The sequence below is a fragment of the Athene noctua genome, chromosome 6 (genome assembly GCF_965140245.1).
Source record: "Athene noctua chromosome 6, bAthNoc1.hap1.1, whole genome shotgun sequence".
NCBI lineage: Eukaryota > Metazoa > Chordata > Aves > Strigiformes > Strigidae > Athene > Athene noctua.
Genome location: NC_134042.1, coordinates 8,958,996 through 8,982,376, shown reverse-complemented (window position 1 = coordinate 8,982,376; position 23,381 = coordinate 8,958,996). Strand labels below are relative to the sequence as shown.

The 23,381-nt window shown below is 44.1% G+C and overlaps 1 protein-coding gene across 4 annotated transcripts; it reads right to left on the bottom strand.

The window, feature by feature from the left end:
- Positions 1–116: 116 nt before the first annotated feature.
- On the bottom strand, positions 117–21,044 carry C1QTNF4 (C1q and TNF related 4). 4 transcript variants are annotated; one of them, XM_074909072.1, is made up of 3 exons: positions 20,943–21,044; positions 6,574–6,655; positions 117–3,050 (listed from the first exon to the last, which is right to left on the bottom strand). In XM_074909072.1, the coding sequence occupies exon 3, from the start codon at positions 3,043–3,045 to the stop codon at positions 1,942–1,944; it is 1,104 nt and encodes a 367-aa protein (XP_074765173.1). In that variant the 5' UTR covers positions 3,046–3,050; positions 6,574–6,655; positions 20,943–21,044; the 3' UTR covers positions 117–1,941. The 4 variants fall into 4 exon arrangements, with proteins under 4 accessions (XP_074765173.1, XP_074765175.1, XP_074765176.1 ...); XM_074909074.1 differs by having other exon boundaries at positions 6,574–6,658; positions 20,943–20,958; XM_074909075.1 differs by lacking the exon at positions 20,943–21,044 and adding an exon at positions 12,845–12,992.
- Positions 21,045–23,381: the final 2,337 nt, after the last annotated feature.

Sequence of the window (23,381 nt, the reverse complement as noted above, 5' to 3'; positions counted from 1 at the left end):
TGCTAGTTTTTGACCTAGTTAATCTTTTTCCAAGCTGTTGTTGCCCAACAGATGGAGAGAAGAAATGGTGAGGCAGGAATAAGAAGCCTGGAAGCAAGTTGCCACAGAGAATGGTTTTAGAGGTCAGGTTAGGGCTATGACAGGAGAAGACAGATCTACACAGTTCATAAAGCAGTTGTTTATTGCCTGTTGGTTTTTGTTTGTTTGTTTTTCCCTAAAGGATGTAGGAATTAAGATTAGCATTTTATTTGAAGTATAACTTCTAGTAAACTAGCGTCCCACGTGATGTTCTTTTATTTTTATGATGGCTTTTTACATACCTCCAATCTCTACCCTTCATCCTTTTCCCAAATATGTCCCCAGTCTTCAATGTCTAGGATATATATGGAATGACAGAGACAGAGAGTGGCTGCAGACAAGTCCAGTTTGAGCAGAGAATATCATCAAAAAGCTGAGCTGGGATGGCACTAGTGCATGAAAATATTGTCTTCCTGGATAATTTACAGTCTGAGATATATGAATGTCTGGATACAGGTTGAGAGGGTTGGCTTTGTGACCCAGATGCAAATACACTGTTTTGAATTCAGGATTTGTTAGGATCAGAGCACTGCTATCTGTTGAGCAGATTATAAATTAAACTCAAGTGATGCCACAAAGTTTCATGGATGCTCAAGGTGATGCACTTTTGCAGTTTATGTATTTTGGGAGACAAACCAGGGTTTAGCTCAACTGAAACAGCACCAGTCGCACTAGGATGAAGCCTGAAGCCTCCTGCTTTCCTTCTACACCCCTCAGGGCATCCCACTGTCAGTCCCAACCACCCTGCAGGAACACACCAGTCTCTCTACAGCAGCGCTATGGCCCAGCAAAACACTGTGTGTAAGAAACCACTGGGACACAGAAGCTGAAAATATCACTTAATGGTACCATTTTGATCCCATTTGCACCAGGTTACGGATACAGCGTATGGCAGGTTAGCCATACCCTTGTATTCCAGGAGTTCATTTCTGGAGAATGTAACACCCCTGCAGTCAACACTGCCATTGCACGGTGTGACACTACTCACACACCATATGAGCCTGCTCCTCATCCAAATACTGATTTAAAAATACATTTTTCATTTTTCATTCTTCTCATCTTGCTTCTGAGCTTCAGAAGATGGTCTGTTCATAGATTTGAGCCCTCATCCTTTACTACAAGGGCTAGAAGCCTACTTTTTTGTTTGTTTCTAGATGTATTATTTTCATTAAATGGAAGCTGAGATTCTCAAACACAGTTTCTTGGCTTTGCCAACGTGAAATTAAGAAAAGCACCAAATATTGTGAAACTTGCAATAAAATCGTAAGAGGTACCAACACTTCACACACACGAATGATAAAAAAAGAGTGTACACAGACTGTCTCAGTAACACATACTGCAGCTCATACGATCACCGTGCTTCTGTCTCTCCTGACCTGGTACCTCAGCCAGTGACAAACACACAAGTCTCACAAGTAACAACAAATTCCAATCTGAGAAAATGTTACATCTTTTGTATTTTTAATACATTCATTTCCATTACATTTATTCCCTCCCCACATATGCAAGGAAAGTCGCCACCTCCTTTGCTTTCTGGATGCTGGGGATCTGCAGTGAGATTACCGCAGTGCTTCTCTGATCCTCGGCATCTCACTACACTGCCCCACCCCTGCCCCACAACTACCTCATGCTTTATGCTTAAATCGAACACCAACACAGGACACACACATACAACCTGTAAAGACCTTTCTACGGATGAACGGCAGACACAGCAGCGGCCCTGCAGACAGAGCACAAGCGTGCAGCGTAAGGAGAGCACTGGACACATGGTAGCATGCTCAAAGTAGAGGATGATACTCGAAGAGGAGCTATATCCAAGTTCATGGCACCTTGGCTTTTCTTATGCTCCTTTCACATCTGCATTTAATTATTTGATCCTTGGGGTGAGCTGGCACCTGGAAGCCGCTTTGGCTGAGCCTCTGAATAGATCAGGAAGCCTGTGAAGGTGATGTACTTGCCATGGTTGCTGTAGGCACCGTAGCCATCGTGCTGATGGCTGTAGAGCCAAACGGTGTCCCCCGTTTGCAGAGGCAGCATGATGCTCTGGCTCTGCATCTCCCGCCTCTTGGAGTGGTTGTCATCATAGATCATGGCCTGCACCTCATTGTGGTTCTTCATAAGTTTCACTGACATAGTCTTAAAGGGCATTTTGCCGATGGTGAAGGAGAAATAGTATGCACCAGGTATACGGCATGAGAAGATACCGGTGGAGGAATTGAAATCTTTTCCAATGTTCACAAACTCTGTGTCAAACGTGATTGGCTCATGCTGAGTTTGCTTGTCATCTGTCCCCAGGAGACTTTGTGAGCGGGCAACAGAAAATGCAGAGCGAGGGTCTTGTTCCCTGTTCGGCTGATCAGATAACACATGTTGATGTGAAGCTTCATTCCGCTCTCCAGGAAGCTGCTGAATAGTGCGATGGTGTGGCCCCAGCTCTTGAGAGCTAAGAGCATTCTGGAAGAAGGCAGAAGTGTCTGGATAGATTAGGTAGCCATTGAAAGTTGTATAGGGGCCCACGTTGCTGTAAAGAGCATACTTGGGATCTCCATGTAACCGCAGCCAAACTGTGTCACCGTAGTCAAGCTGGAGCATGGCACTCTGGCTGGCTACCTTCCGTTCTTTGCGGTGATGTTCATCATACACAATCACTTGCACTTCATTCTTGTTTCTCATCAGCATGACAGACAAGTTTTTCTTTGGGTATTTCCCAACAGTGAAGGAGAAGTAGTAGGCTCCAGGGATCCGACAGCGGAACAATCCAGTCTTGGGATCAAAGTCATTGCCAATGTTCACATACACTTTGTCAAAGGTAATGACCATCTCAGAGCTCCCTTCCATGCTGCTGGTTCTGGCCACAGAGAAAGCAGAGCGAAATTCGGTACTGGTGTCTGCTGGGAAGCCATCTGTAGGCAGAAAAATCATGCAGCAAAGGAAGCCAAACAGGACCTGAACCTTCACTGTCATCATTGTATCTGAAAGGAACAAGAAGCATATTTTAGCAGGAATCCTATTAATTTCCAGCTCATACTCCAGTTGAAAACCAGACCTGAATCTTGCTAAATAGATATGAAGGTCTATGTCCAAATACTGAGAAGTTTGCAGTGCATTCTCTGATCGGTGTATGGGACCATACTTCAGTTCGGATCTCAGCACCATTTTGGTATTTTCCTAGCGAGAGCTGGACCTTTTTTCCCTGTTCTCATAGGAAGAAAAAAAAGTCTTCTCCTTTGGAAGCCTTGCTATCCTACAGCTTGTCTGCAAAACACTGTGTTGCTCACAATGCAGAGGGATCTCAGAGCTTACTGGGGCTTTGCCAGAGCTCCCTTTTGTAGTGCTTTTATTCATTAGACCAAGGATGAAACAAAGCCCTGCACAGACCCTGTATTATATATCTGAGATACAGCTGAAGGGCAGAGAGAAGAGGACATATGCTCTAGAGATTCCCATGCAGATGCCATTGGCTAACACTGCACTAGCTGTTTCACAGGATGCAGAAGCTGGAAACCAAGTTGGTAGACCCCATTATTCAGACAGACTTCACCATGAAACTGTGAAGAGTGTAAAGAAACGAGAAGAAGAGAGAATGTTTAGGGAAGGAAGGAAGGAAGACAATGGAGAAAATGAATGAAAAAAAAAAAAAAAGAAGCAAAACAAAAGATAAATAAAATGCAAGTCTCCCAAAGTATAGGATCCCTGAGACAGAACCGAAATACTGATAACAGGGAAACATTCCCTATCTGGATAATAGACTGGAGAGAAAAAACTTCTTTGACCCTTAAAAAGAGGGATAAGTTAGGAGCTAATGGGATTTTCTGCTTCTAGTTTCTGTGGTTTGTTTTTTTTTTTTTTTTTGGACTGAGGCCAAAAATCATCTATTAGTGCTTTCAGGCTGAAAACAAAACTGCCACTCATTCCAGTGAGAAGCTTCTCTCTCTGTCACCTCCCTGTGCTTATTAAAATATCATTCAGGCTGGGAGGCAACTGCCTGGTTTACAGTCTGCCCCATCTGTCACCCCAGAACGGGTGCCTTGCCAGCCTGCAAACAATGAATTCACAGACCAGCAGAACAGGAGCAAAACATGCTACTCATTGGGGGGAAGGGTGAAGACAAATCCTGAATTGAAAAGGATAAAGGGTTAAATATTTGAACCAACTGGGATGGTCTAGTAATAGAAGCAAAGCAGACGGGATCCACATAGACTGTGAGGCGGCAATGGGATGCTGTTTTGGCAAGATGTGATACCTAGAATCACTCACCAACAGGAATTCAGCTTGACCTATAGTCCCTGCTCTTCCACACTTCAGAATAAAACTGAAATCTGAAATGCAGCTCTAATAGATGTGAACCCAAGAAGGAATTAGGTTCTTGCTTAATGGCATGAAAGTGACACACCAGCAAAGGCAGAAAGAAATATCCATCCGTGTTGTAGTTTTACATTAGATCACTTCTCTCACAAACATCTGTTTTTTCCTCCATGGCCCTGAATTCAGGATGTTTCTCCTGACTTAGCCTGCTTCTCCTGAACACATCCATGGGTCCCCACAGGTTGCACTGAAAGGTGTTGAGAGAGCTGACATGTCATAACGAGGACACTCTCTAGCACCTTTGTAAGGTCACGGAGATCAAAGGAGGCCCCTGGTGACTGGAGAAAGGCAAATGTTGCAGCATCTTCAGAAAGAACAAGTGAGACAACATGAGGAACTACAGGCTGGTCAGCCAGTTTGCTCCTCACTTTGGTCCCCAGAAAAATCATGTGCTTCCTGGAACACATTTCTAGGCAAAGGACGTGACATTTAGCATGTGCTGATCAAATGAGGGTAGGTCATGTATAACCAAACTGATCGCCTTCTTGTGAGAAGAGACCATCTTTTAGCTGTCCCACTATTAGGATCCACCTTTTAGCAAGGCTTTTGTTACAGTGTCCCAGAGCATTCCTGTATCTAAGTTGTGATGTTACAATAAGTGGATGACTAGATGGGTGAAAAAACTGGCTGGGTTGTCAGGCTCAAGGGCTAGTGTTTAATATTTAACTTCAAAAGTCCTCTTTAATACTTTTTACCAATGACCTGGGGAAGGAGACAGAATGTCCACTCATCAAGGCTGCAGATGACACCAAACCAGAGGGTTTGCCAAGACACTTGAAGGCACAGCTGCTATTCATAGGGACTTAGACAGGCTGGAGGAATGGACTGAAAGGAAATTCAGCAAAGATGAATGCAAATTCCTGTACCTGGGATGGACTAACCCTGTGAGTTGGTACAGGCTGGCGACTAAGTGACTGGGGAGCAGCGCTACTGAAAAGCATCTAGGAATCCTACCTGAGTTAGCGCTGTGCCCTGCAAGTAAGGAAGGCTAACAGCACACTGGGGTGCATCAACAGTAACCACAGGCAGTGAGTGATTGTTCTCCTTTAGCTGGCACCTGAGTGACTCCAGAGAGCGCAGCCAGGAGGGCTGAGGTCTGGAGCACCTGCCCTATGAGGAGAGGCAGAGGAAACTGGGCTTGTTTAGCCTGGAGAAGAGAAAGCTTGGGGGGGATTCAGTAGCAGCCTTCCAGCTGAAGAAGAGGTTACTGAGATGGCAGAGCTAGGTTCTTCACTTATGTGCATGGTGGGAGAATGAGAGACAATGGTCATGAAATCCAAAGGGGAAGGTTCAGACTGGATCTGCTGAGGGCAGTTAAGAACGGAACAGTTTGCCCAGAGAGACTGTGAAATCTCCAGCCTTGGAAGTTTTCAAGACCAGACCGGCTTAAGCTGTGAGCAACCTGGTCTGCATCCAGTGTTGGCCCTGCTTTCAGCAGGAGGTGAGACTAGAGACCTTCGAAGTCATGATTCCTGATTCTATAACCGATTCCCATAGCTACTGCCTTCTCACAGCTGAAAATTCACTCGCTACTAACCCTAGCCATGACACTTCCATGGCACTAACCAGGTAATGGCAGGTCTGAGAGACAACAAATGGATTTAAGAAAGTATTTTAATCCAGCAAATTAATTTAAGAAAGTATTTTCAATGGAACTATTAACCCATAGCTAATTGCCATGCATCTGCTTCCATGCTGTCTTTATTTTTCCTCACTTTGCCATTTAGTTTGCGAGATCCTCAGGGCAAAGACCTTCTTCTTCCCATGTCTGTACAGCATTTGGCCATTGCTGCTGTTTAAACAATACTAATAGGCCCTAACATCCCATCAAGAACTAAATCCCAAACTGTCACACTGTGAGTTCAGCCTCTGGTTCAGCAGGATTATTTCTGCAGAGTGATACATCTAGCATGGCAGGCTCATTTCAGCTCCCAGCCTAGAAAACCAAGCCCTAAAGGCAAACTTAAAAGGGCTATTAGATGTTTCTGATTCATACTCATCCATTGCTATTCCAGTGATCACCATGGTGTGGCTGCTTGGAGAACCAGGATGACTGTGACATGGCTGCACACTCCTGAGACACAAAATGACAGGAAAGGGTTTGGCATTTGCCTTTTTAGCCACACTAACCTGCCTGGTTCCAAAGCGCTGCCTGTGCTCCAGAGCTTGCTCAGCGTATCCAGGAGTCAGGGAATATACTGCAAGCACGTTACTGCTGGCCAAAAACCACAAAAAGACAAAACAGTTTAATAAACTCTGTAGTGAATCTGACCTTATGTTCTGTCAAATGACCACTATCCTTGTCTCTGTCTCAAAGCTAATTTCTCTGTAATAAGGTCACTTCTGAAAGGCTGCATCACTCAGTTACTGTTGCAAAGACTTTCTGCTGCCGCAGTCCCTTATTTATCAGCTCTTCCCAATAGCTTACTGGCAAGTCATTTAAATAAGGGAGTTAATTATGCTGTGTTTCCATTAGCAAGTTGTTTCCTTGACAGCTCCCACTCACCACTTTCAGGACTATTTAGGTTCTTTATCTTTTAAAAATATTTTAGAACGTATCTAATAACTGCCTTTTGCACCAAACCAGTCTAAGAATAATTTGCCAATCATCAGGAAGATTCAGCTAGCTACAGGGCTGCCATAAACAGGTAACTCACGACAACTCTTGGACTTGAGTATTAGTGTAATAAGTCTGAAAGATAAAAGCTTCCAAAATGCCCTGTTGCTCCCCCAGCAAATGCTTCTGGTGCTCAAGTCTTTTACTGGGATGGCTTTCTTCCAGCAGGGAAGAGATAGCACCAGGGATGCGAGGCCGGCCATGGACACCGTGGTATCAGTCTTAAATTCATGCTGTGGAATAAGTTTTAAAACTGCAGAGTGAGGTGGGTCTTTACCCAGGGTCTTGACCCAGATTAGAGGTGAAAAGTGGGTCTCCAGCATGGGCCATGAATGTGTCATGCATAGTAGCTGCCTTATTCTCACCACATTTACACATAGGAATTAGGGCCCTCCATCCCGTACCCTACCATCCCTTATTGTGGTACCACCACAGAAGCATGCAATGAAGCCAAGCAGACCCAAGGGATAAACAAGGTATGCTACCACCTTTATACGAGGCAGTACCAACAGGGACAGCAGCGCTCAGGGAAAAAGCCAAGAAACTAATTTTGGAATAGGAGGCACAAAACACATGGTGGAGCTGAACAGTTCTCAAAGGCACTGACATTAAATTAATGACCTGAAAAGAAGGGGCTAAAACGGTAGTGACTCAGACAGCAGAACAGGAGTTGTAGATCTTTTTTTAAAAGAAAGAGACAGAATTCACCATTTGTATGACCCAGGAAACTTTAATAGCTTTGTGCTTGCTGGAGGGGATTTTTCTGTCCTGGAACAGAATCAATCGACCAGTGGAAAGACAATTAGCTCCCCTCTTCTACTGAAATCCATGGATTTATAGAAGGACTTTCAATAATAGAAAGGTCACCCCATTTCTAGACTTGCAGGCCAGATTTTCTTGCAAAACTCACAAGGGTTTTCTTTTTATTCCAAAACATTAATGAGCTAGATTCCCTAGTCCTTTAATTCCTAGGCAAGAGTCCTTTAATTTCGGTGGGAGTTTTACCCAGAAGATAACTGAAGAATGAGATATGAAACAAAAGTGAAGGAGTGCAATTAGATTAACTGTTAGAAAAAGTTCTTAAAACCCTGTAAGCTGCAAGAGCAAAGCCCTCTTCTTCCTATCTCTCACTCTAATATTTAAGGACAGCTGCAAATGTTTCAATTATTTGAATCAGTGAAAGCCTGTGTAATGAACAGCCATCTTGGACTATAGTTAGCAAGATTTTTTTTTTTTTCCCCAGACACCACATACTGTGCGTTCCACTCATCTGATAGAGATTAAGAGCATCAGATAATGATGCAAATGCATCACTTCTTCTAGCATCAAGAAGAAATTGATTGTAGCAGATCCTCAAAAGCACTATCTGTATAATAAGTACAATGTGACAAAATCAGGGATTCATTTATGGCTTTGGCCTTTTTCTGCTTTTGATGAATGGGATTTTTTGAACTCTGGAACAATCCTGAGAGGTAAAACATTGTCTGAAGCATCCAGGATGCTTTTTGGAAACTATAAGCCACACTTTGAATGACAGAACTGTATGGCATTAATAGAAAGTACTTAATTTTAAATGTTTCCTTGAGACAAGGGAGTCCTTTAACATAATACACCATCTTCTGTGTACTCAAAGATATGTGGAGACAAAAATTATTTTAAAGTGCCTCAACTCCAGCTGTACTCAGGAAAAGGAAATCGAGAGACTGTATTTTGGCATAAGCCTCTAATGCTAGCCTGCACTTCAGAGTATTAATTAAAACTGATATATTTCACCCAGAGCCCTAACAACTCTGTTTAAGTTGCTTAAGTTTAAGCTAAAATGATGATACATAAGATGATGTATATTCACCGATCAAAATGGAAGCACGATAGTTCTGATTTTTCTTTCTATAACAGCATTCAGGGAAATTTGGTATACATGTTTGAAATGCAAGGCTGACACATCGTGTCTTCTGTTTTGGCTACTATGCACATTTAAAAATATATTTCTTTAGTCAGACGAAGTGGTGTTTTAGTAGAGAAGATGGCTGAATAAACCCTAGGTGGAAGCAAGGAGCTATTCTAACAGACTAATGCTTTAAAATGTAATATATATTTTGCTTACATCCTTTTCTAAATGAATAAATTACATAAATCCAGCTCTCCACCACATACTCCTCAAGCAAAAAAGACTAAAAACCGTAAAGCAAAGAAACATATTCTAACGCTGAGCAGAAGTGGAAGAAAACACTGTTAGAACATTTGAGTTTAGACTGTAGCTCACAAAATGTGTTGAATACTATAATGTTGTTCTGCACATGCAGTTAAACTGTTGGTAAGCCATCACTGAAATCACACCAGCAGTAAGTAGTGAAAAAACCTAGCCATTACTGGGCATCAGTTCGTCGATAAATGGTTTCTGTGGAAGCATAGGCCAGAGAAGACTGGAAACTGCAGCTTGAGAAAACCAGGAGGCTGTTGCTGCCCAGTGTTTATTTAACACTGCTACCTTTAGACATAAAACACTGAGACCATTGCAACAGTAGGAATTTTTGCATGGATCCAGTTATAGCAATGACAAAGTTAAACCACTGCTTTTCCCACCCCCAAACCTAATTTCCTTTTTTAGCCTGGTTTATGTGTGTGTTTCTTTATCCTGGTGTGCACAAGAGATGCTGAGCTGGTGGAACAAGGCTTTGTGGAAGCATCCCATCTCTTCAGGAGGAACCCGATTGCTGCACCAGAAGGCAGGTCACGCTGGCATAAAGGATTAACAGAGACAGTCTGGCCTGGAATGCCAGGAGGTATTTTGATAGAGAAAAGAAAGTAACTGACACTTTGGCAGCATATACCATAAAGACCTCAGTTAAGACAAGGAGAGGGGAAGGCCCCAAAAGGAAGACTGGCCAGTGCAAAAGCTACCTCTAAACAAAGAAATAGGCACAGAGACCTCAGAGAATGGAGTAGAGGGCAATTTCACTGTTCCAGGTGGCTGGGCTGGAAGCCATACAGCAGGAGGACTTTTTCACAGAAGTCCTGGGGTTTTTTTGCTTTGGCTGTGGAGGTAAAACCGTATCAAGCACATGGATGCTGTCAGACAGACCACCCCAGCAACAGTACTATTGGAGTGACAGACACCTTATGAGGAAGAATGCTGAGCACAAGCAGCGCAATGCAGGCTGTTACAAAGGCAAATGGGAAATTATTTTATAAAAATTAACAAGACTTAGTTACAAGGATGATTTTATTTTAAACTTCTCACCTGGTTTACAATATTTAAACTATGGTAGTCTGCAAAGAAGCTGGTAGCCTGCTGAATGACACATTGCTGGACTCCGTAGAAGAGCTTTTAAAAGATGCTTACAGGCTGGAAGACATAGGATAGGGGACATGGGTAATAACAAGCAAATGTAGCATAAGATTTCTTACTTTTACTATGCTATTACAAAGTCAGGGAAAAACCCAACAAACCCTGCAGGATTAAAGGTGCTAAAATGAGAGTCAGCGAGCCTGTGTTCATTTTCATTTGGTTCCATTTTATCATCTGACCAGCTGGAATCAATGGGCAAGATCCAGTTAGTATTATAGCGGTGATAAAGGAGAATGTGAAGAGGAATAGAATGGCTAGAAAGACCAGGAGAGACTCTCTTAAGAGAGGCAATGAGGGAGAAAGTTTAGAAGTGTTTGCAGATGACGTCTCTGTGTTGGAGACAAAAAGTGGGAACCTAAGGAAGACACAGATGGGTTAAACATCACAGACTACTCTTGTAATTTTTCTTTTTTAGCAAGTTTGGGCAGGAAAAAGATGAATGTTTTTCCCAAGAATTAATGAAGCATGGGGACTTTAAAGGGCTGATAAAGAATGAAACAGCCCCACTGAACACAGGCTTGTTCTTAGGTTTTCCTGAAGTGGTGGTGTAGCTCACATCTTAGGGACTTTTTTTTTTTCCCCCAAAAAAATCTATGCATTATGATCAATAGAGTAAACTGAGCTGTGAGTGACAAAGGACAAATACTAGGTGGGCAGAGTGACACTAGAATTAGTACTGTGGAATCAGCTCAGATTCTAACCCCTTTATTCTTCTGTTTTATTGTTACATACCATGGCTCAGTTTTTCTACCCCACTTCCTTCCAGTGAATGGAAGTTTAGCTCTGGGGATAATCCCCACTGCTTCTGTAGCAAATGTGTCTAGCAACAGTTCAGAGACTATAGGTAGGTATTTACAGGTATTACTGTAGGCAGATATTTACAGTATAGGTAGTTACTGTTGGATTTTTTTTAAACCACACTTTCCTGCATGCATCTAAGCAGCAGTTTCTTTTGGTGCAGCTGAATATTTTCATCCTTCAACCACGCAGGTCAGAAGAGGCGGTTCCTATGATGTTCTCAGAGTTGATGCCCTGTTTGTCAGTTTTCTTCCAATCCTTAATTGTAACAGATACTTATAGACATTAAAGGAAGTTTCATCAGGATGACAGTAATTGTTCCAGTTAAACACAGGCTGTACTGGCTTTCCTTCCTGTTCCACACTGCCACCTTCACCCACATGCCCAATCGTCCAGCAGACCTGTCAGGTCATCAGTTGGGAAATCAGTTGAGAAAAATCTTGCAGTGATGCTTTCATGTTCTCCTCTTGTCCCCTTATAAAGAATGAAAACAACTGCTAATAGTAGGTTTCTCTGCCTGGAAACTAATAGGAACCTGTGGAACCTGACATACACGAAGGTGCACTAAACAGGGAAGTCATTTGGACTGTCTGTACATTACAGGAATCGCAACTTTAGTGTTATACCTTCCTCTTGAAGATTGTTGTACATGAGGCTGTCAAGACATTATAAGAGATATTGGAACTTGTGGTGTGCTCTCAAGGTTTGTTCTCTCTGTAATGGTTTTATGTCCTCAATTTCCTTTCTGTGAATCTGTGCTCCTGCAATTTGTGTCAGCCAATATATTACAGGAATTCAATTTAACTGCTATGTAAGGTCCTAATCATAAAAGGAACAAGCTTTAGATTTTTCTTGTCTGTTTTCTTCTCTAGCTGCATAGCCACACCTTCTCTTTCTCTCTCTCACTTGAGTGGGCACATAATTCTCATTTTTCCTGGAACTCTGTGCCTGCAGATGTTGCTTCCAACCCTTTCCCCCACTCACTGGAATGCTGCCCTCCAGTCATTGCTCTAAGACCTGCCACATCACCCACCTGGGTAAAAGCTAGAGGGAATATGCTGGTTCTCACTGGTTGATCATCAAATCACAAGTGTGGATGAGCCTGTGGAGTCCAGTAGTTGTCCCCTAAGGGGATTAATGGATAGCTGAATGCCAGCTTGGATTACACGCAATGACAACAAAAATTATTTTTTGTTTCCTCGTCATGTCTGAGTTCACTGACTGCTAAGAGTTGATTTAGCAGTGCAACCAAAGACATTCACAAGTTGGGTAACTCTCGTCCCTCTCTTAATCACCTGCAGTTAACAGAAAACATTCAGAAAGGATGAGATTTGGCTCCCTTTGCTTGATAGATCAGCTTGTAACACTATGATTCATCAATGGAAACAGAATTGCTTCCATCTTTCTATCCATCAAAGGCTGCAGTATAACATACTTTAAGAAAATTTCACATTATTGACTGGTATTTTCTGACAGTAGGCTTTGAAAATCCATCTGAAAAAACTCAATCTGTAAGGGGCATTTGCCTACAGGAATGCTGCTTTCCCTGGGATTTTTTTTTTTCTTGTCTTGACAGGTAAGGCAGGAAAGCATGCTGTCTTTTAACAGCTGCCATCACACTCAGCCAAAAAACTCACATTCATTTCTTTTCATGCCCTGCTGTTTCATTACTGTGAAGATACTCAGAGAACACTGTGAATTGCACTGCAGTGCTGCTCTTCACTGCCAACATGCTGCAACATCTCAATTTGGAAATTCACTGAGCTCTAGTTTAGTGAAGAAGGTGATGAAAGGCATTAAGATCTGTGTATCTTCCTTCCATCTCTGCTCTGGCGTCTTCCTTTCTGCTCCTCCTCTTGCTGGGTCAGGACACAGGCCTGAAGAACTGAGAAGAAACAAGCATTGTGTGATCAGCACCGACGCAGAGGCCAGTATTATTCCAGAATGAAAACTCTGCTCTGGCAAACTGTTTGGGGAAAGGGAGGTGTCAGTCAAAGTTCACATACACTAATGAGTCTTTTTTCTGGTCATGTTCTCTAATTGTCTGACGTGACAATCCTGTTGCCTTCATACCCAGTAAATTGGTAGACAGATCAAGAAACAATCATTTAAAGAATAATCATTGCAGGCGACTACCCTCATTTTTGTCACCAGATAGTCTCTTGAGACCCAGATTTCCCTTGGGTGGTAGAGAAATTCTTGATTGACAATGAAATTCCGCAATACACATGGTGCTCTTCAGTATCAGTTGCTTTTCATGAATCAGTTTACCACATTCTTGGCCCAGTAGCATTCTTTATGTCTACAGATAACACAGTTGAAAGTAGCAACGTAAGTTAGCAACGTTAGTCATTGCCATGTTTAATACTGACCCTTCACAGTCAGCAATGTGCCGTTCTCCATTTCCAGTGATCTTTTCTGCCAAATCCCTTGTAATGAGATGTCTCTGAGGAATGCCTGTAGACAGCTGGAACCTGGGCCTTTTCAATTTTTTAGCCATTTTCTAACAACAACTTCTCAGAAGGCTGTAGCTGGTGCAAATGAGACATCCCAAAGCTGTGAAGTGATAGCTGATATCTTCAGAAAAACCCCAGTTTCTGCTTCCACTTCTTAAATTCTGAGCATATTTTGGTCCATGGATTTCATCAGCTTGTCATCTTCTTCAACACGGTGCTGTGAAGTTCCTCCTTAAACCCCCTACAAATCAACTGTGAACAAAACTTGGGGTTTTTTGGTGACAATCTAAAACAAAGGTGCTGCTGCCCACACGGCAGTGTCTAGTGCCCTGGGTGAAGGGACAGAGAGAAGCATTTGCTGAACAATCTCCTTAACACACACATAGTTTTACAAAGTTTTCCCAAATCCGCTTTCTGGCTTTATATTGTTTCCAGTATTTAAAAAATGTCAGTCCCCTCATAATGGCAGTAGGAAATCTTGTATGACTATTTCTGTAAAATTCCATCTGCACTGGGAAGCTGCTGGTAAAAGTCTTTGGCATTATGATCAAAAAGCGCTGCTGGACACTGCTGTTCACTCATCAGCTCCTCATTCACAGTGAGAAAGCGCTCAGAGCCTGTCAAGTGTTCACAGATTCCAGGCTCATCTGTGTGACCAGCCAGCTTCCTCCTAGGCAAAACTGCCTTTGACAGCTTGAAGCTGCTGCCTCTGATTTTTGCTTATAGGAAAAGAATTTTGCTAAAATACTGATATAATGACTGCAGCAACCCGCTGGCAGGTTTTATGTGACATTTGGACCCTAACTGGACATAATATAAAAGAAAAAAAGCCTACCATGAAGGATATGGCTGCTCTGAACACTGTTATGCAGATGCTTTATTTAAAGCAGGCTTGGATACCGTTACATTGCATTAAATATGCAGCTCATACTGACAGAAGTGCCATTTGCAATAGCCTACACAATTTCCTCACAACCACACAGAGAAATTTCAGCCATGCACCCTAAAAACAAATGTTCACATTCAGTTCATTTCAAGACAATGCTCCCTCTACTCAAATGTTTTCAGTCCCCTACCTTCCTTCTAGCTACTGCTAACACCTTTCCCTTTCAACATAATTATCAACAGCTTCCAACAGGAGATTACCAGCTGCAGAACCCCCTCCAGTTCAGTAGTTCTCTGCCCGTCTCATATTTCCTCCCAGATTTCCTAGAGAACAATCCCTCCACCTTGGTGCCTCCTCCTACCAGTAAAAAGGAGATGTTTTACATTAGCTATCCTTTTCTTTATCTCCTTCCAGAACCACCTTGTTCCAAAGCTGAACCTCCTTTAGCATCAGGTCACAGCAAGCCTTCTTTTGGATACCCTTTCTGTCTCACAAATACAGACTGAGTTTTGTATATGAGAAATAAAGAAAGCAAAGGAAGGCTGGGAGAAGGAGCAATAAAATAACCTCGGGCAAAGCAGTACAAGCTAATGTGAAGCACTGGCCAGTCCTCCCGTGGAAGGGATGTGAATTTATTTTGAAATATCTGGGGCATCAAGTGACTGGCTTTCTAAGCAAATAATTATCTTACCCAAAGTGTTCAAGCAGCAATGGAAGATGGGGGCAGGGGGAAAAGCAATCAGGGCTTATATAGTGTCACAGTTTGTGCTCACATATCCAAGCGTAAATCAAAATATGAGGATTTCCATCAATTTATGGATAATTCCAGTGTAAGGGTGTTTAAATGACACCAGATTATAATGCTAATATGCCACAGTTCACTGAGCAACAGCTGCATGAAAACAGCCTTCTAAAAAGCTCAGCGTAATTCTTCATTTTCTCCTTGTCTTGTTCACTAACACAGATGCTTTCCAGCAGTTGCTTTGCAGCCTTTCAGTCCCAGAGAGTACCTGTTTTCATAGAAAAATTTCCATATTGCCTGGTTGGTATAAAAAACCCTTCCACTCCTCCCAGTATGTCTTTAACTTCTCTAAGAGCTTCTCTTTTTGTATGAGTGGAAAGGTCTAAACCCTGGGGAGAGAGGAAAATCCTTCTCCCTTTAGAGGATTAAAAAATTCTTTGGTTGGTGTCAAAACGTGTTCTATTCAGGATCTTATGTGCAGCTCTTCACTGCAGCATCCAAAAGAGATGATCATTGCTCTCTTATTCCTTTCTACCTCTCTTCTCACAGAAATCCAGCATTTTTTCACCATGCACAGGGGACCGCCTGTTCCATTTATATTAAACAATATATGTTAAAGCACGAATACTACAGGACCTAGATTTTCTCTCCCTGGAGAAATGCCTAAAAACATCAATTGTAGAACTGTGCTTTATTTTATTTCTATTCTGAATTCCATTATTTTATTTCACTTTATTTCCAAAAAAAATGGATTTTTGGACTACAGTCTTTCATTCAAGAAGTAAAATACTAGAATACTTTGTAATTTCAGTTCAGACCATTTTGCTAACTGCTAATCCTCATTCATTTTTCTTCTTCCATATCACTATTATCAGCATTCATAGACTTAGTCAGGCATCTGTTCCAGGGAAATCAGAATGTCCCGTTCCCTGTGTCTTCTCCAAAAGAGAGACCTCTTTTAACCAACTCCTCGCAAGCCCTTACTTTTCATTCAGGCGCTTTCTGAAAAGAGCCGCACTCTGTTCTCGGTGCTGTTCTACCCTTGGATATCAGACAAACATCGGAACAGGGCCAGCAGACACCTTCTATTTCATTTACATGAAATGAGCATGTTGCCTTCATGAAATGGTAGAACTATGGTGTAGAAGAGAACTCAAGATGTCAAATAAACCAAGGTGCTTTCCCATGATAGGATCATTAGCCTAATTTCATTCTTCACAGATATCAGCCTAATTTGATTCTTTACGAATACTAGCCTAATTTCATTCCTCACAGACAACTTTGTAACTTGTTCTTAAAATGATGGAGTCTTCACAACCTCCCTGGACCAAATATTCGACAGTTTTTATTATCCTAGGTCCTAGAAAATTATTCCTGCAGTTTAAAATAATCCTCCTTTCTGCTGCTTCTTGTTTTCTGCTCCACCATGAGCCCAAAGAGAAGATCATTCCCTCCTCTGTTTTGTATTTGAAAACTGTAATATTCCCCTGCCAGCTTTCTGGTCTTTGGGCTAAATAATTTCACTTATTTCAAATCATCTTGCAGGTCACGTTTTTCTGACCTGTGATAAATCCTGCTGCCCTTCTCCAGACTCTCTCCGATTGAATCGCACCTATCTCAAAGTGTAATAACCAAAACTTAGTACAGTCTCTAAGCTGAGGCTTTAGCAATGCTGAACAGAGCAGGAGGATTGCTTCACATGTCTTCCAGGCTATATGTCTTTTATATATCCTAGCAAGATGTTTGCCTTCACTTGCAACAGCATGACATTGACTCATGTTCAGCTTGTGATCTATTGTAACACTCCAGATTCTTTTCTGCAGAGTTGCAACCTAGTCATTTACTTCTCTCTTGTGCTTATGCAGTCGATTATTCCTGGCTTATTGTACCGCCCTGCATTTACCCCTACCGATTTTCATCCAGTTCTTTTCCTAGCAGTTCTTCCAATTTGCTGGAATAATTCTGAATTCTAATCTTTTCCTCCAGCATATTTCAAGTCTCACCATTTTACGTCCCTGGCAAATGTGATACGCCCACTCTTTATATCACCATCCAGGTCATCTAAGAAAACTCTGAAGAAAAGCAGATCCAGGACACACTGACACAGCTATCATATCAGTTTTAAGCAGCTTGTGGCCTCCTGAAGGACTGGCACAAACTAAAAGCACATAGATTATAAACTCTGAATCATCTGGTATTATTTAAAGATCTTCCTGTTCAGAAAATCATGTTTACCTAGTTTAGAGCTTCCTTCACCCGCTATGCTCCGTGCCCACCAAAGCAATTATTTAAATTAATGTGCATCCATGGTCAAGAACCTCAACTTTTACTTTAAAAAGTCCAAATTAAATCTCTCACTGTTATGCCAGAAATATATTTTAATATGTAAAATGAACAAAATCCATTTTTGTTAGAACCTGCTGGAATACTGAAACAAGGAACGGGAGAGATTCTGTCTTCATAGACTTAAGGATATATTAGAAATGTCATCATTTATTACATCCACTGTATTACACCAGCAGCACACACTGGAAGGGATGCACCAAGACAGCTAGTTGATTTCAAAGGACTAAACATTTTCTTTACATCTGCCTTTGACCAAAGGACTGCAGGTTCCTTTCCTCAGAGCTCAAGCACCAGCTGTGGTTGTCACAAGCAGGCACATAACAGACAGTAGGCCTTTGTGTACATAGGAAAAAAGATGATCTGGTATTCCTCCTGACAACAGTGGCCCCACTCTCTCATTTGGCTCTGGCTCCCATTCCAGTAACCACTACAATAGTCTCCCCAGATTCCTTAACCCAATATGGATGGTTTTCCTGGCACTGTGGCTGAGGCCCTGGCACAGCAGAAAACATGTGTGGGATGAATTAACCAGCTGGAGGGTGAAGAGGGAGAAATAGGGCTTTATGAATTTGAACTGTTTCTCAATGGGGCCCTAGTAATCAATTATTAGCCTCTGCAGTAGCCGCTTACTACTTGCTCTGTGATCATCTCCTGATTCTGGCTGTTACCTCTGCTGGAAACCTCAGACCTTTGATTAGATACAGCAGGCATTCCTCCTTTTTTCTCTAACCTGTCTGGAGGAAGTATGCAACTAGAGAGAGGCTTTACAGGGACAAGAAAGCACTCGGAGGAGAAAAGGGACTGACAAAAGACCCAGCAACGCAGCAGTTGTGTATTACCAGCTTACATCCTTTGAGCATCAGGCAAATTTCCTTTCCTGGGATAGGGGCGAAGGAAAAGGTAAAGGGAAGCTGAAAAGAAAAATGAAGTCCTGACTTTACTTTAGCTTGGATCTGCTGGGCAATGGGACCTATATCAAATTTCTGGGTGTCAATCAAGAAGTAAGAGGTGAAGCTTTTAATCTCTGCTGGGTGATAATCAGAGTCAGTCTTGCAAATAATGTATAATGAACCATCAAATTGCCAAGCCTTGATGTGTCTTCCAAGCCAGTACAAAGATCCTTGCCCCTACAAACTAGTCAGTAAACTGTAATTCTAAGGCAAGTGGAACATCATTTGCCATAACTGTGCACCCTGGAGTAGAACGTACACTTCATATTTGGGTGTTTAAAAGGAGAGGTGAATGGAAAAGTTCGGGAGTAAAACCCACTGGATCCTAACATCTGACCTCAGATGCTGGTGACAAAACCCTAGATTTCAGCATTTTTAAGACTAGCAATTTTAAGCCCTATTTTTTGCTCTATTGTCATGTCTTGGAGCCAATGTAGAGATGAGTATCTCTTGGAGGGAGAAGTTTCTCAGCTGAGAATATTATATTCTCAGGGGTACACTTCACCTTGGAAATCCGCTGTCACTATCAGGTTAGTTCGTTGCAGTGCTCTCTGCCTATAATTAAACATAAGACCATGGAAATTTTGGCAGAATGAGAGTGATCACTTGGAGGCTCATTGCATGTTCACTTCCCACTGGAACGGGCCTCTTTTTCTTTTGGTCTTCATAGTACTGGGTGCTATGCACAGAAGGTTCAGATTATCTTGGCTCTTTACACCCTGGCCATACAGTATTTCTCTGTGTGCCTGTGCTCATCTAGATTACCATTTGATCAAGAATGAGCATTCCAAGAACTGGCAATCAACAGTTGGCCTTGTTGCTTTTTGGAAATATGTCTATTATTAAAATGGAGAATATAAAAGCTGCCATACACCTAGTTGAATATAGGACATAGCATAGTTGTGCTGTATTTCCATAAGTATAGCTGCTGCCATCGAGGGCTCACCCAGCCTCCCGTATTTGGAAAATATGAATGGTTCTCAGTGTATCAATGAACACTCTCTGGAAAGCACAGCATAATGGGCAGATGATCACACTAGTAAAACATAAATAACAACAAATGGGATTCCAAGTTTTGCCGCCAAATCTCTGGTTCCAATGTATTTCATTTCTGCATCTGTTTCCTTCATCTACAATCCCCTGACAAATGATCAGATTTAAAGCAACTCCACGTTGAAGCTATAGGTTCTCCATTATGGAGACCACATGTACTTTGAAGGTGCTGCTTCTTCCAGATGGAAAAAATGAAACTCATTTGCAGAGCCTCATCCACTAACCACTCACTACTCTGAATTATGGCTTTTTAGAGGGGAACAGAAGGAATGTGGAGGGTAATGCTGCCCTACTGGGAATCATCATTTTTCCTTGACAAACCTTTTACGGCTACAACTTAACCCTTAAGAACGGCTAGACAAGCAAAGAGCTGCCATATGCCTGGACAGGATGGCAGCCTCATTGGCAAAGTATTTCAAAGACTTGTTACACATCATGTCCCTGGAGAAGAGAAACTGCAGAAGGTTGCAATAGCATCAGAATGAATAATTGAAGCACGGCTCATTCAGTATGTGCATAAACTGAAGGGTCACGGTGCTGCCTTCTAGTCAGCCGGCAGCGCAGAAACTCAGAGTGTCTGCTAGAAACATCATCTGGAGATGCCGACCCGCTTCCCTGGGAGGTTTTAGGGAGTGGGTTCAGGATGCGACTATGGGATTGCCAAGTGCCCAGAGAAGGATTAAGGTAGATTATCTGACCGAAAATTGTACGTGACAGAATCAGTTGCATATGCTACTCTCGGGAAAACCCCTGGGACTCAGTTCCCCCCGGAAACTAGAGACCCATGCAAGATTAATGCTATTTCCCACCTGAGAAACTGTCCCTGTGGGAATTCTGCAGGATGCCCTTCCCCACGGCCGGCCCGCGGGCCGTTCTCCGACCTCGGCTCCGTGGCTCTAAACGGGGCCAAAATTTCGGCCCCTTTCCCACATCAACTCTGGCCGTTCCATCTCGGGAAGAAAAGGGGTGAGGGTGGGTACCAGCTCGGGCACTGCCCGCTATTGTCCAGCCCCTCCGTGCGGGGCGGAGAGGGAGCGCAGTCCCCCCCCGGGCGGTCGCCCCCGGGGGCCTCGGGCACGGCAGCGCGTCCCCAAGAACGGCGGCCGCCGCCGTGAGAGCCCCGACGGCCCCTCCTCAGCCGCCGCCCGGCACCGCTCCGCACCCACGGACCCCCGCAGGCGCCGCCGGGGACAGGCCCGCCCCCCCCGCGCCTCCCCTTCTCGCTCCCGTCCGGCCGGGGAACCCCGGTCTTCATCCCCGGCCCCCGAGGTGCGGCCGGCCGCGGCTCCCCCGGCCCGGTACCTGCTGCCGCCCCGCGGCGGGGCTCGGTGGTCGCTCGGCGGGCGGGCGGGTGGGTCGGCGGGCCGGGGCTGCGCGCGGGGCCGCGGCGCTGCCTGCGCACTGACAGCTCGGGAGCCGCGGCGGCGGCGGCGGGGACCGGGACCGGGGCTGCGGAGGGGGGGGGGGGGGGGGGCGGGGGGCGCCGGCCCCCGGGGCTCCGGCGGCGCCGAATCAGTGACGGGAGGAGGGCCCGGGGGCGGGCGGGAGCGGGGAAGGGAGGGGGGCGGCGGGGGGAGAGAGCCGGGCTGGGCTCCCCGCTGCCTTCCCGGGAGGGGAGGGCGCTGGAAAGCGGCGCCCTGGCTTTGTGCACCAGCCGTTCACGGCGGCGGCGGAGGGAGGCCCGCGGGGCGAGCGGCGCTCCCCGGCCCCGGGCGAAGCGACCTGCCCGCCCCGGCCGGCCCCGGGCAGGTCCGTGTGTCCCTCATCAATAACGGCGTTATAGACGTGCGTGTCTGGCCTTCTGCGCTGGAGCTTTGTGAGTCCAACAGCTTGTCTGTAGAGCAGCTGTGTTACTTCCTCCAAGAAAAGCTCGTATCTCTCTCCAGAAAGGTTGGTTCGCTTTAGATCATCACCCAACAACAGCAAGGCTATCCCTTGTTCCTTTGAAGGCTGGCATTGATTTTTGCTGACAGCAAACCAGCAGGCTTTTCACATTACCGTTCGATGTTGAAGAGCAAATTCGGGGTTTTGGAAATCATGGTTGTTGTTAGTCCTGTAAAATCAAATGTTGACTTCCAGAATGAAGACATAAAGATCTGAATGTTTTAAAAAATGTTCTAGCTCTCCAACACCAAAGGTCTTTCCTATACCCACCTGCTACAGGAGCAATCTGGATGCCAGTGTACTCAGAGTACAGATGGGGCACCTGGCAACACTTCTCTAGAAGATGGTCCAACCCTTGTTGCCCCGCGTTGCTAGGCTCAGCTTTCCAACCTCCATCTCCACGTACACCTCCTGTAGCAGGCACCAGGGCTTTCCTCTGTTGCAGCAAGGGCTGTGCCCTGACACACTGGAATCCGTTTTCACAGAATGCCTTCCCACTCCCCATCGTTCCTCACAAGGGGTCAGAGCTCAGGTGCACCAATGTACCGGTCACGAGGCTGAGCCCCACAGCTGACAGTGGGAGAATGAAAAAAAAAAAAAAAAAAAGAAGACAAAGGAATAGCTTTCCTCAGAGAGGAAGAGGACCGACAGATGGAATGACCAGGAAATAATGATGCAATTTATGGCATAATAACAACTTCCTTCTACCCTTTCCCAGTAGCATGTCTAATGTGGTGTGCACGTCATATTAAAGACCTGCCACCATGCAAGTCCTCCCTAGTTCTCTACCCACCAGCAGCTGCATCATCCCTATGTTATATCTTTCTCCTTCTCCCCTCCTACAGAGCAAAATAAAGGGGACGATGACAAACAGAATGAGACAGGAGAGAGTTAGAGACTAACCCTCATGTGGTTCTGGTAACAGCTGTCAGCTGAACAGAGTATCCTGGATGGGCTCACATCCAGCTGGTACTGCTGGCTAAACATATTTTGTGCTCTCTTAACAGCTTCTTTACACATTTCAAAGGACAGATTACTCAACACCCAATTTACTGCTCCTGGAGGAATGAATGGACCACTGACTCCCAGGATATGAGAATGCTCATCTTGAGCATAGCCTAGACAAATGAATTCCTTTTAATCATCTGGCAATGATAGCAGTGATGAGTAATTTATCAACAGTATGATAGAATTGCCCTTCTAAATATGTATGTTGCCACTGGGGTCAAAGTGATTGATTACTAAAATACGACAGTATTATAAACTAGGCATATATTTTGCATTGTCCCATGTAATCCAGATGAGCTGTGCTCTGCTCTGCCTCTACCAGTTGTGCCTATGCCTCTGCCAGTTTTTCTTTCTCACTGGGGCCATACTGCTACATGCCTTCACTGCCCGAGCTGAGGGGAGGCAGGGGGCTGAAAGTGGACTGTGCTTCTACCCAGTAGCAGCTAGTACATTACTCTTTTTCCCTGGAAGAGTGTTCAAACAGAGCAGGGCTGCCTTATCTGTGGGTCCCTAGGAAGGAGGCAGGAGAAGGTACAGGTTTTGTGAGGGGAAAGGAATATACTTCCCCAAAATGCAGAAGGGAAGAAGGAAAAGTGCTAGACCTCCTAGCGCCATCTCATACTGTTGCCTTCACTACAGGTGAAAGTCTTCCCCACAAGGACATATCCCTTGAAGCCCCGTGGGTGTATTGGAATGCTTTTGGGTGTTAGTATCATGAAAATGCTCATGGCATAACTCATTAATAAATGTCAGCCTTAGAAGTGTAAGAATCAGTGTTACAAAACTGTTCAAGGCTTCAAGGCTCCATGAAAGAAGATGCTTATATCTATTTTAAATAAAACTGATTTC

What these genes read in the sequence shown, in the direction of transcription:
- C1QTNF4 (XM_074909072.1), bottom strand. Translation starts at nt 3,045, where the DNA reads ATGATGACAGTGAAGGTTCAGGTCCTGTTTGGCTTCCTTTGCTGCATG.